Source organism: Octopus bimaculoides, chromosome 2 (assembly GCF_046866305.1).
Source record: "Octopus bimaculoides isolate indiv1 chromosome 2, ASM4686630v1, whole genome shotgun sequence".
Lineage (NCBI taxonomy): Eukaryota > Metazoa > Mollusca > Cephalopoda > Octopoda > Octopodidae > Octopus > Octopus bimaculoides.
Genome location: NC_142929.1, coordinates 86563214 through 86578021, shown reverse-complemented (window position 1 = coordinate 86578021; position 14808 = coordinate 86563214). Strand labels below are relative to the sequence as shown.

The 14808-nt window shown below is 35.3% G+C and overlaps 1 protein-coding gene across 1 annotated transcript in view; it reads left to right on the top strand.

Moving 5' to 3' along the window:
- LOC106878085 (mitogen-activated protein kinase kinase kinase 4) overlaps window positions 1-14808 on the top strand; it is a 206718-nt gene that overhangs the window by 54619 nt on the left and 137291 nt on the right. Inside the window, exon 9 of the mRNA XM_089338617.1 lies at window positions 4138-4299. Within this exon, the coding sequence (XP_089194743.1) occupies window positions 4138-4299 (162 nt within the window). The remainder of the gene's footprint in view (window positions 1-4137; window positions 4300-14808) is intronic.

The following is a 14808-nucleotide window of genomic DNA, read 5'->3' as shown; positions in this document are numbered from 1 at the left end:
CCAAGTATGTTTTTGTCTTATTAGACCAATCAGCAAAGCATAGTTTTTTTTTTCAAAATAATCATATGATCTAATACACCTTTTCATCAAAACATTTTTAAGATTCTTCCTAATTAATAAAATGAATTTCTTAAGACTCTCCTTGTAATTCACAGTTATAGGTGCAGGCGTGGCTGTATGGTTCTGGGTTCAGGCCAACCAAAGCCTTGTAAGTGGATTTGGTAGCTGGAAATAGAAAGAAGCTTGTTGTGTGTGTGTCTTTGTCTTTGTTCCCCACCACCACTTGGCAACTGGTGTTGGTGCGTTTATGTCCCCATAACTTAGCAGTCAACAAAAGAGACTGATAGAATAAATGCTAAGCTTTAAAAAAAATTCCTAGCATCAAATTGTTCTACTAAAACTGTTCAAGGCACTGCTCTAGCATGGCCATAGTCAGATGACTGAAACAAATAAAAGATATAAGATATATTATCAGGTCTTAGAATGTCTAGAAAAATATATATCTGTGTATCAATGTTGAATGGAACCATAACATCAAAGACTAACATGGGGAAAATGCTGAAGTATGTCTCCTGTATGAAAAAAATAGTAAAATGGGTGTTAACATACTTGATAGAGTGAGCCAAGAAATTGTAATTAATTAAAATTGCACCCTTAGTGAATATCATCTTAATAAGTGATTCTGGTCTAAACAAGGGAGAATTTAAATATATTAGATATAGAATGCAGTACAAAGTGAGCTACCATCTTGCCAATGATAAGACTCATTCCGACTGACTGCATTCTATATCTGTATATATAAAAGGCAGGATGTCTATGTGTGCGTGTATGTATGTGAATGTAATTTGTGCGTATCCACAAATTAGCACGCATGTTGCTCAAATTTTAGGAGGACATTCGTCATGACCTTAGCTGTATTTTCATCAAATTATTTCCCCCAGTAAACAGTGGTAAAAATAATTTTGAACCATAACTTCTAACCATTTTCAAAACAGAAAAAATATTAGCAAACATGAATTAAGTCCCCTTCTAGCGATGGTGTGGAGAGAGAGAGAGAGAGAGAGAGAGAGAGAGAGAGAGAGAGAGAGAGAGAGAGAGAGAGAGAGAGAGAGAGAGAGAGAGAGAGAGAGAGAGCTAACACAGTTTTAAAATTTCGTCATTTTAGTGAGTGATTGACAGACAAAAAAGAGACAGACAGGGGTTGTTATGTATGTATGTATGAATGGCTTCAGTCACACACACACATAAGAACATGTATGTGTACAAAAACATGTATGCAATAGGTGTACATACATACGTGTGTGTGTTGCCCGTATATATATATATATATATAAATGATATTCTCTGTTTCTCCACAACTAATTTCCAAATTAGCTGAATCCGTTGCTCTACTCATTGTGACATATAGCTGATCATGCGTGAACATAGGAAAGAGTAGACATTACCAGAGCAAAAATCCTAAGTGTTGACTGTAGACACGCTCCTTCGCAAATGATCAGCTATCATTTTGTAAACAATGTTTCGAAAACTACTCATGTTTTTGAAAGGAGAGATCTGACTCACACATCTCTCTGCGGGAAAAGGTAGGCCTCTCTATTCCTCCTACAAAACTTCCATCTGAGTGCCAAATTTGCCTCAATTGATGGTATTACTCAGAAAACATGTATGCAATAGGTGTATGTAAGTATGTGTTTGTGTGTGTGTGTTGCCTATATATATATATATATATATATATATATATATATATATGTGTGTATATATATATATATATATATATATATATATATATACATACATTGGACCTCACCGAGGCGATGACTTCTGACTGAGACCTTTGGAAATATGCTGTGCGTGAGAAGACCTGGCAAGCCAAGTGAGACCTAAATCCAGGGCCTCTGCCAGGGGTGTAGCCAGCCCACTTATGCGTACCTTTCCTTCATTGGACACTAAACTCCGTTTGCAAAAACCTGTTGAGGCAAGTGAAATCGAAATCGAACTAAATTCGACGACTGGCACCTATGCCAACGTCGTCTCCTTCATTGTACATGAAACTCGGCTTGCGAAGACCTGTTGGGGCAAGCGAAAGCGAAATCATGATGGCACCTGTGCCCAGCATTGCCTTTCTGGCACTTGTGCCCAGCATTGCCTTTCTGGCACTTGTGCCCATGGCATGTGTAAGGACTTTCGAGTGAGATTGTTGCCAGTGCCCCTTGACTGGCTCTTGTGTGGGTGGCATGTAAAATACACCATTTTGAGCGTGGCCATTGCCAGTACCACCTGACTGGCCCTCATGCCGGTGGCACGTAAAAGCACCCACTACACTCTCGGAGTGGTTGACGTTAGGAAGGGCATCCAGCTGTAGAAACTCTGCCAAATCAGATTGGAGCCTGGTGTAGCCATCTGGTTTCACCAGTCCTCAGTCAAATCGTCCAACCCATGCTAGCATGGAAAGCGGACATTAAACGATGATGATGGCGATGATGATATATATATAAATTCAGATGAGTGGTACAACAAGGCACCAATACTTACTGGAAAATAGCAATCGATACAATTACGACGCTATTGTAAAGCTTCACTGCGTATATACTGGCAAAAACGTGTGTGTGCAACAAACAAGAAAAATTTGTCTTACCTCTAGGAAGAACATTCGATAAATGTACAACCGAGAATCGGATAATGCAGGACCGGTTTCTAACTCTTCAAATACGTTTCACAATGTAAATTTGATCAGTCTTCATTAGCTGCATTTACCTAGACAATATTTCAAATGTTGCCACATCAATGCCAAGTATACTCGCCTGAACGCCTAGCCGTTAACAGAACTGAGAACAGTGAAGAAGTTTTTTTCAATGAGAAATATTGCAATACAAATGTATTACTTTCCAGTAAAATAAAGCCCCATAAGGGTATATATATATATATATATATATATATATATATATATATATATATATATATACTTAAGACTTAGTTTTGATCTGAACATAACCGCTTCTGACCCTATTTTCCTTGCTGGGAGGGTTCCCAACCCATGGGCAAAGGAGGGGGTTACATGATGGGGGTGGCATTTTCAAAAGGGCTAGCATATGTAACCTGATCACCTCTGCCAATCAAACTCCCAACCCATGCGCTCCTGTCATGACACTGATTCTGCAGAACTGGGTTGGGTGTGAAAACCAACTTTTAAAGTATAAATATGGATGTTTTTGAATCAGCAATGTTGTGTTCAGTTAAGTCCTATTCGGGGTGAAAAATCAATAAACTGATTCCGTATGGAATTTTCCATTTAATCAGGATGAAAAAAAAAAATCGATTAACTGATTCCTTATAGGACTTCCCACTAAAATTGGCTACAACTCATTTTCAACCATAATGTTTACCAATTATGATGTATTTTGTTCAAACTTGATGCCAGCATTAATTAGGACTCATGGGATCTTTGAATGCTTTAAGTTCTCCAAAAATGGGAAAAAAATAAAATCGATAAACCGATTCCTTTTGGGATTTCCCAATCAAATTGTCTGCAACTCATTTTCAGCCAAAAGTTTATCAATTTCAACGGATTTCACTCAAATTTGATGTCGATGTTACTTAGTTTGGTTTGAAATAAAGAGCTTGATTAGCTTAATAAACTTAACTTAATCCCGAGCAAAGCTGGGCTATACTGCTAGTACATGATATATTTAAATAATTTTAACTATAATTGTAGGGTTATCTCCCCTATTTCCCTTGCCTTTCTCGACCACAATCAGATAAATTTTTTTGTCATCACTTATTTGATAAAGCTGTATACATGCACGCATATATAGATACATACAACCAAATTATCTTTATTTTTCTGTATTACACACCCACATACATACCCACATATAAAATAAATGTGTGTGTGTGTGTGTGTGTGTGTGTGTATTTGTATGTATGCATGCATGTATGCCAGTTATGAAAAAATAAAGATTTATTGTAAACATCATTATCAAAAATAATCATCTGATCTAATACACTCCATCATCAAAATGTTTTTGAGACTCTTCATAATTAATAAAATTAATTTCCTAAGATTCTCCTCACAATTCACAGTTAAAGGTTTTAACATTTCTTTTTTAGCTGAAATCTTGTATTTTGTATTGATTTCAGGCTACAGCTATGCACCTAAGACAGAACATATCCTCGACTCTATTGCAACTGAAAGAGAAGCTGTATTTTGTTGAGATTAATAAAATGGATACCAAAGAAAGAAATCATTTACTTGGCCTTTATTGTGTAACAATTATTAAAGGCTATAATTTTGGATTTGAGGTAAAAATTTATCATTTTGTACAATAATTAGAGGTGTGTGAATATACATGCATTCATGTATATATGTATGTATGCATGCATATATGTATTATATGCACCAGAAGATATATTAGATTAATATAGCCATCTGTGTATCATACTTAATGTAAATATATTGTGAAAAACAAATTTACTGAAGTATTTGTCCAGGGTGATATCTCTTATGGACATGAAATTCTATATCAAAGGCAGATGAAAATCATTCTAGTAGCAGCTGGTGAGAATGCTAGATGTACGTTTTTGCTTTGTTGGACATTCAGTACCATATACTTACAACCAACTGCATGTTAATACACTGATATAGGAAAACAATGAACGAACAATCACTGGTGCTGTAAATAGCCACCCAGCTGAATAAAACTGTTGTATTATCTTCAGATAAATACCAAGGCAAATTTGCTTTTTTCAATGTATTTACATTAAGTATGATACACAGATGGCTATGTTAATCTAATACTACTTCTGTTGCATATAACGGATTATTCAGCCAGACAGCTATTTGTAAATAGCTCATATATTCAGGATGGTAATTTGTTGTGTTTGTATATTTTGTAACTTTTCAACATAAAATGCTAGATTGGGAGTGGAAGGGAGACAGATGAAGTATAATAATGGGAAGTGATAGATAAAGACAGATGAAGGGAGAAGTAGAGTACAAAAGAGAGGTAAATTAAACATGTGAGAGGAGAGAACAGAAAGGAGAGTGAATATGATAACTAGATTAAAGCAGGGAAGAATATGGAGAACATAAATAGTAGGGCTATATGGCAAAATTTCTGATGTCACTCTGTCTTTAGTTCTCTGTATTTTAGTAAATACAATATTAAATATCTATTGATAAATGCAATAGTGATCTGATTGGTTGAAAATCTTTATGTTCCAATGTCACTTTGAAGTGCATTAATTCATGTTAACTCTTTTTGAAGTGTGAGTGTTTAAAATACAGTAAAAAGTACTTAACAAAATATGTATTCCATAGGCCATAATTTTATAGCACAGATTAAGTTGTGTGTACACAAACATATTTATGTGTATGTAAATATACTTCAAACGGTTTTTTGCACCTACTAACCTTGGTTTTGTATATTGGTATTTTTCATGTATGAGCTGTTATAATTTTCCAATCTTCAAAACCTTGTTATATTTGTATTGTAATATTTGTATCTTTTATAATGAGAAATGAAATGAAAACTCCCACTAAAAGAAGGAATGGTCTGCACAGTCATTCAAGGAAGAATGACGACAGAATCCTGAATTTAAGGATTAAGTATTATAAAGAATCTAGCTACTCTAACTGCTGTAACATTATGCTTAGAAATGCAAATGAATTCATGCAAATGAAACAACAAAATTTATGTCAAAATAAATGATTTGATGTAGCTAAATGTAGTGTTGATATTTCAAAATAAAGTGTGTAAAAGAAGTCAGTAGAGATTGAATAAACAGCCAAAAGGGAACTGCTTATCACTAACTATTTTGCTGAACATAACACTCCCTTTGCAAGCATTGGTCATCTGATGGCATGAAAGGGTGAATATCTGGACAGTCAGATTGCTAAAAAATTATTACTGAAAAAACAAACTTTCATATGTTATTCAAAATGGAGTAACCTTTCTTCAAAAATTAGTAATAACAAGTATCTGTCTGATACAAAAGTTTTCTGTTATAATTTATGAAAGTACTGGTATTTCAGTTACTCAAACTTTGGCTGAAGCTGTGAGCTACTTTAATTTCAATAAGCATGATGTTGCAGATGCATTGCTAGATACTGTGGTTGTTGAAAATGGAGCAGCTCTTGGTCTTTACAATGCTCTCAAATCTACCTTACATGAAAGAAATATTCCTCTAGAAAATATTGGATTTGCAAACAATAATTGTTCTATGGTGGGCATCAAAAGTTCCAGAAATTACTGACAGATAATGTGCTTTTGGTTTTTATCATCAGGTATCTCTGTCTATCTGGTAGCCATGCTATAGCATATTGCCTTCATATTTGGAGGCTTTCATAAAAGAGTTAAAATCTTACTTTTCTGTACAGTAGCAAGCAACAATGGTACACTTATTCAAGAAATTGTTGCAGCAAAATGCCTATCTTAAGAAAAATTTATTACAGTGATACTTGAACAATTTGATGCTTTACTTCTTTATTTCCAAAGTGAATTTGAAGTAAACATATTCAATGGTGCCATTAGGCATTAAGCAATCCCTGAATCAAGAGCATACTACTTTTCCTTCAGTATGTACTAAACAAATCACATTGTCTATATTCAATGACATTATCAGAATACAAGAATCTTTTGAATTTCTTTATTAAAGATAAATTACTGAAGAAAATTGAATTACTAGAAATTAATCCAAACGATGAAAGAAATTAAAAAACATTGATGATGTTTACTTTAGAGAGAAGATGACAGTACATCTAATAAGCAAACTTTTTGAAAGTGTTAGAAAAACTAAAACTGGTTGAAATTCAAAGGAGAACTTGGTTTTCAAATTTGAAAAAGGTTTCCTTTTATTAAAGTTGCAATTATTGTTATATTAAATATATTAGATTCTCAGGTAGCTTATGATCCCAATATTTCTCCTACATATGTCACTCCACTAGCTGTTCATCACCTATTTGTTACGTTACAAAACAGTCTAAATGATTTGTTATCCAATTTTAAAACTAATTTAACTATCTTGTCACATTCTTCAGCATATCAATTCTTTAGAAGGGAAAACTGTAAAGAAGCCACATTACTTTCAAAACAATCTTTTTCTAGAAATACTATGGAATGCACTATGTGGGGACCCAGAAAACAATTAATCAAGCTTTTGGTTGGAAGATGTTGTAATTAAAAGATAATTTTAAAAAATAAAGAATCATTTATTCTTTCAAGAGGATGAGAAGTAGGAGTAGTTATTATTCAAAATATATAAGTAAACATTATAAACTGCACATACTCAACATATGTGTTTTGCTTTTTCACCAGTTAACTGTGGTATAATGTAAATATTTTCTATTTAAATTATGTATATTTATAATCTGGGTCCTTTTGTTATCCAAGCCTGATCTAGGGTTTTGCTGACAATCTCATTGACAGTACTTATTCTTATTTCAACTCTTATTCTTTCTCTACTGTTCACCACTTCAACTCAGAAACAGCCAACATCATCACCAATTGACTGTCATTTGATAAAATACGCTACTTAAAATATTTATTTCTAATACTACAGTAATTTGTAGGTACTGAAATAATGTTTTTGAAAAAGAATAAAATGTTTGATTAAATATAGTTTACTTATTATAGGCATTTACCTCAAGGGAGAAAAGTTTATTATTGTAATGAAGAATTGTATTAAATATCTACCTCCAACTTTGTTCCTCTTCCAACCCATGATTTCTCTCCCTTTCTCTCTTTATGGTGAATGGATGGACCAACCAACTACAAACATGTTATAACCATTACATAGATTATTTTAATTCATCAGAGGCTTGGAGTTTATCTTTTTGTATCAACGTTAAATTAATACTTTGCTGGATATTGTGTTGTAACTTTATATTTAAAAAATCTTACATATTAATTTATAATTTTTCGTAAGGTCACAAACATATTTCATTGAAAACATCGATTGAAAACAGATATTTCTCATTGAAAACATTTATTAAATGTGTGACACTTTCTTATGTTGGGCATTCAGGGAAATTGCTTTTCTGCTAAGGCAAAAGGCTAAAGTATTATCTGTGAAGTAAGTGGGACATGGATTGAAAAGAAAATGTAAATTAATGTACAAAATGTACAAAAGCATGGCAAAATTAGTATTGGGGTTTTATATCCTTAAAACGTTTGGATATATAATTTAATGAAGTGGAGGTAAATGTCAATGTCTTCACAAGACGTACTTTTTATTTTTCTTTTACTCCAAAAATGCCCTCTGGCGTCATCAACAATATAACAATCTGACAAGTCCATCTTTTAACCACACAGGTGTGTTAATGCATCTCACCTTTTGTGATTGACTTCTGTTGGAAGTGAATTTTTTTTTTCTACACCACGTCTTCCTTTTTGAGATTTACTTCCATTTGAAACTCAATATTTTTTTTTGTTTTGGAACTACCTCCAACAATTCCATCTGTTTTCTTTTTCTTGTACTGTTATGCCTTGATTCGACGATTTCTTGTATAGACGGCACATCAAAAATATTGTAGATAGCTTCCATGAGTAGTTCTTTCCTCGTAACCCCTTCTTCTTCAGCAAACTTTTTCAGCTGATTTATGTGTCTTTTATGTTCCCATTTTGAACCTTTTACCATGTACATCATTTTACCAACATGTTTTATTATTTTGCTGTCTTCCCAACCTTCTTTTCCATTTCTGTACGCTCTGAAAAACATCTTATAACCAGTTTTAAAATACTTGGTCGTATTTTGAATGTTTTCCCTAGTTTTTATTTTTCTTCCCATCAATAACTTGTTAAAAACTGACTTAACTTTTCTTGCGAACATCAGTTCAACTTAACTTAAAAGGTATTAGTGTTTGGCATTACATGGTAAACTCTTAGGAATTGTGTCAATGCTACATCATCCACTAATGCATTTCTGGATTCCTTTAGTGCCCTTTTGAACATGTCCACAAAGTGTTCAGCTTGTCTGTTCAATCTTGGATGATACGGAAGAGTAGTGATATGTTCAAGTGAATACATCTTGCAAAAATTCTTAAATTCATTTGCCGTAAATTGTGTACCATTATCAGAGACTATGGTATCCAGGACACCATACCTAACACTGTTACTCTGGAGGTTGGGTTTCTACATTTACACATTTCTGGCCATTTTGTAAAGCTATCTACCACTATTAGATAATATGATCAGTTTAATGGTCCTGTGAAGTCTATGTGTAGCCTGGTCAATGGAATATTGGTCTTGGGCCAAGGTTGAAATTTTATAGGTGGTGATTTTGCTGCAAGAGCACAACCTCTGCAGGATTTTACCAACTTCTCAATATCTAGATCCATTTTCAGCCAGTAAACATAACTCCTCATAAGCGACTTTATCCCAGAAATTCCTGGATGTCCAGTGTGGAATTCCTTTAACATTTGATTGACCCTCTGTGCATACATAAGCACATTATCACATATTGAATGCAAATTTGAAACTGTGTTACATCCAGCCATATGTATTTTTAAAATTGTTTCTTCTGATCTCACTAATTTTTTCATTTTTATGATAAACTCATCTGTCTCCGCCTTAATTTTTATTTCCTCCAATATCACAGGAAATTCATGCACAAAGTTCCACAATATATATTTTTTTTAATTTTTGGCTCTTAACACCACTATCACTGTGCCTTGCTGTGTTTTGGTATTAACCTTGACAAACCATTTGCATGTCCCATTTTTTTTTAGATGGCAAATACTCCATTTTGAAGTCATAATTTAGTAGGATCGTTCCCCAGCGTTGCAATCTGTTGGCTGTATCTGTGGGGATAACCTTTTTTGATCCATAGATCGCCAATGATGAATGGTGGTCTGTCTGCAAATGGAACCTTCTTCCATGTATAAATTTATAGAATTTTTTTACTCAAATATGATGGCTAATGCTCCTTTTTCTATTTGGCTGTAACTTTTCTCAGCCGGCAGTAATGAACGGGAAGCATGAGCTACTGCTTTCACACTACCACCTTCATATTTGTATAAAATCACAGCTCCAATACCACTTTCACTAGCATCTGATGCCACTACTATTTATAAATTCAGCTTAAAATGTGATAATGACAATTCCAACATTAAGACATTTTTAATTTCTTCATATGCTTTTTGGCATTTGTCCATCCAGTTCCACTTCACGTCTTTTTTTAACAAGTTATTCAGGAGTGCTCTTAAATCATGCATATTCGGTATGTAGTAATTTGTGAGCCCCAAAAATGCTTGTAACATTGTAATGTTCGTCAGAGGAGGCATATTTTTTATTGTACTTACCCTAGATGAGTCTCGTCTGTGTCCATTTTCATCGATGATCTGCCCTAGACATTTTATTCTTGGCATAAAAAAATTCACACTTTTTGTCGCTGAGCCTAAACCCATAATCTTTTATTTTTTTGAAGACCTTTTTTTAACATGTTCATCATGCTGATCCCGAGATTCACTTTTTATGGGTTTGTTGTCAAGATAAGTTATAGCGAAATCCAAACCTGCAAGCATAGTGTTCATAACTTGTTACAAAATGCCAGGTGTTACCTTTATACCATAAGGAAGTTGATTAAATTTATACAAGCTTGTATGGATATTTATTGTTAATAACTTTGAACATTCCTCAGCAACTTTTACCTACAAGTTTGCTTCAGATAGGTCCAACTTTGAAAAAAATTTTCCTCCATTCAACTTCACGAAAATTTCCTCCAGACTTGGTAACAGGTAATTATATGGCATCAAGCATTTGTTTAAACCTGTTGAAAAATTAGCACATGCTTGGATTTTATTACTTTTTCTTGACATAAACTGTTGGGTATGCCCATTTTGTGCAATCAATTTTTTCAATAATGCCAAGCTTTTCAAGTCTATCCAATTTCTTCATTGACTTGTTTCAGTGCTGTGAAAGATACAATTCGTTTTGGTTTAAATGCTGGTATAGCATTTTCTTTCACTTGAAACTTCACCTCTGTTTTGGTGCAAAGACCCAATTCATCAGAAAAAAACTTCAGGGAAAATGTTTTAAAATTCTTTTTTTAAATCCTCTGACATCTTATTTGTACTGGTGGAAGAACCATTCACATTTTCACAAAAAATATTTATGTGGAGGTCCCATAAGTTAAATAATTCCATCCCGTCTGTTTGTATTTTTCAGCACAAAAACTTTGGCCTTCAAAGTTTTTCCACAAAATGTAACATCATTTATTATTTTGCCCATAACATGCAATTTTTTTCCTGAAACATCTCATGCAATTTTTGAAGTTTCCTTTAATCTAGGTTTTCCTATTTTCCTCCATGTATCTGTGTGAATTAGCATGATATCACTACCCATCACATCATGCTCCATTGTCAGCTTTGGCATGGTTCTACAGCTGGATGCCCTTCCCAATGCCAACCACTTTACAGAGTGTACTGAGTGCTTTTTCTCTTTGTGCTACCAGCACTATTGAGTTTGCTGAGTAAGTTGCAAGACAGAAAAGAACAGGGAAAAGGAAAAAGCTCCCATTACTAAGTAGGGAGTATTTGTGGCTTTTGTCAGATATCAAAAGGCTAAAATATAATAGAAGGACAAGCATAGGTGTGTTACTATAGAAAAGATACATGGCCACCCCACATTATGTATAGTGATGGATGGGAGTTGTTGAAAAGAGACAAGGGAAGGTGGTGATGGAGTGCCAGAGCAAGCTCTCAAGGTACAAGAAGATGTGCATAAGAAAGAATATGGACAATGAGTCATGGGAGGAGAGAAGAGAGTGGATACTTTCATAAGAGTGTGAGTGAGGGAGTAAAAAATGGTTAAATATGGGGGTAGCAGTGAATGTCATGAGTAATGAATAAGGTTGAAGGTGCAGATGTAGGGAAATACTAATACGGAGAGGGGGTAGGATGAGAGATACAGGAGTGGCTCAGGAATCGGAAAGTAGTGAAATGATGGGCAAAGCATAGGAGAATAGAGAGTAATATAGAAGTACATAAGAGGCTATGGTGAGTAGGGCATGATGGTAGATATGAGAAGGCATTGAGAGCAATAGCCAAGAGATGTTAAAACTGAATTATTGTAGAGGAGAGAGAGAGAGCAGTAGCTGGAGCTACATAAAGGTGATTCATTGAAATATTATAGGCAGGGATGATAAATGAGAAATAGAAGTGATTTCAGGGAGGTTAGGAAGAGGGAGAGGCATCATCAGATGGGAGAAAATGTTGTATGTGCTGATTCTGCTCTCAGGAGATTATAGCAGCCAAGTAGTACCATACATAGGGGAGCTAGGCAATGAGAATTGGGGAAGATTCTTGACATGATGGATAGAGAAGAGGGTGTGCAGGGTCCCACATATACAAGCATACCAAGTTGTTTCAGGATATCATTTTTGCTGTGCTGGATGGGTCTTCTCAGGCAGAAGCTAATCACCAATATCTTGATCCTTGAGGCTTAACATCTTGAGATCAACCTTCACCACTTCATCCCATATCTCCTTGAGTCTTCTTATTTCACAACTTACATTCACTTTATGTGACTGACATTTGTCCTTATCCATATACATCACATGACCAAGCCAGTGTAGTTGTTTTCTTGCATACTCCATCTGATTTCTCTTATGCCTAACATTTCTCTCAAGGAGGAATTTCAACCATGTTTCGTGGTCTGCTACCACAACAGCTCCTTTATAGGATCCAGTTAGCTGAAGACATCATCAGGAGGAACCACGTCCGGTTTTGACGTGGCGGGGCCACCCCTTTTCGGAGGTGTCTTCAGCTCTGGTGTTGGGTGCATGTCTTCTTTCACTGTTTGTGACTGTTCTAATTCAACTGTGGAATGTCCCTCGCTATGGTTATTTTCCAGGAGGTTCTGGCCACACGTCTTACGGTTTATCAACCCGCGTTGTTGAATTACTTTCTTCCGACATACCTTCCCTTGGTGGATTCGGATCCAGTTAGCTGAAGACATCATCAGGAGGAACCACGTCTGGTTTCGGCCCCTACTCCTCTACCGTTTTGACGTCACCCATTCACACTGACAGTGCATATCCAATGGATTATACTACCTTTATTCCTCTCTTGTCTTTGCATGTCCTCTACATTCAGAGCCCACATCTCACTACCATATAGCATTGCTGTTCATATACAAACATCATACAATCTACCTTTCACTCAGAGAGAGAGAGAGAGAGAGAGAGAGACTTTTTGTTTCCAGCAGAGGTAATAGTTATCTGAACTTTCTCAATCCTATCCTTTTACTAGCAATTATATTTTCAGAACATCCTCTGCTTCTGCTAATTAGGTTGCCTAAGTAACAGAAACTATCTACTCCCTCCACAGAGCCTCTAGTGCATTTCAGAAAAACCAATTTCCCATGTATCCTTAGTTTTTATGCCACCTGTGCATCTTCCATATACAAATACTTTCTTCATTAATCTTTCTCTGATTCCACTGTACCTCTTGTGTGTTCATAGCCTTCACTGGGTACACCATATGTAATTTTTGCCCACACCTACATTTACCTGAAGTGAGTAGAGTCTTGTCTGTTTTCCTCATTACTAGCACTGTGGTCTTTGCTAAGTTAACTTTAAGGCAAAGGTTCTACAGTTTGCTTCCATACTTGGAATTTCTTTTCTAATTCTGTTACAGATTCTGTTATGGGAATGGGATAATCAGCATATTATAGTTCCCATGAAGTAGCTGGTCTTAAATTTTCTATGGCCTGGAGAACAATGATGAAAAGGAGAAGACCAAATATTGAGCCCTGTGAATGCCTATTTGTACACTAAATTTGTCACTGTACTCGTGGCTTACTCTTACCTTACTGACAGTACTCCTGTACATGGTTTGAATGGCTGTTGTAAACCATTTCTCTACCCTAGAGTGAGGGCCTCTGTGAAAGGCTTTCTTCAGACTTGGTCCAACAATTTGATATCTCTGCAGTTACTTCTATCTAAGGGATCTCCTTTACTCTTATAACAGCTGACTCTAATACTGCTACACCAGTCATTGGGCATGGCACCTTCCTGAATAACCTGGTTAACTATATGGATGGCTGGACTATATCTTACTGTAACAAATATTTTAAGCATCTCAGCAGTAACTCTTGTCTTCATATCTATAATTGTCTTATTTATCATACTGCTTCTGATAGGATAACTGGTCCCTCTGCTGGATTTATATTGGGAAGACTCCATCTCTCTCATGTATTCTCTACATTTAATAATCTTTCATTTTAGAATTTCCCCGTCTCTTTCTTTTCAGCATGCCATTATCCATCTACACACATCTCACCCATAACATTTTGGCTAGCAATCCAAAACACCTCATGTCTCTGATCCTCACACTGTAAGACATTGGAAAACCTCTTTTTTCCTGCTTCAGCCTTTGCTAAATAAACTTTTTGCCGAGATTCCCTTCTTGCTATCTGATATAGCTCTTTGCTGCCTCCATTTTCTGTGTCTTTCTAAGCCCATCTTTTTGATTTTATGGCCCTGTCTACCACATTGTTCTACCACCGTTTCATCCTTGGTTTGGTTGAAATACTGCCCAGCCATGGATTTGGTCTATAGCCTTCAGTAGGTTGTACAGTAAGAAGTTTCAGTGGTCATCTATGTTACATGTCACTATCTCGTCCCACTTCTCATCACGTGATTTAATTAAAATATTTTTAAATCTCTGACTATTCAATGGGTCCTTAAACTTCCATACCTTCTTTTTCAAACTTAGTCCATCTAACCATAAATCTGAAGACATTAATCTATGACAAGTTATGCATTCCTCACTAGGATAGGACTTCACATTTACAAGCACCTGCCTATCCC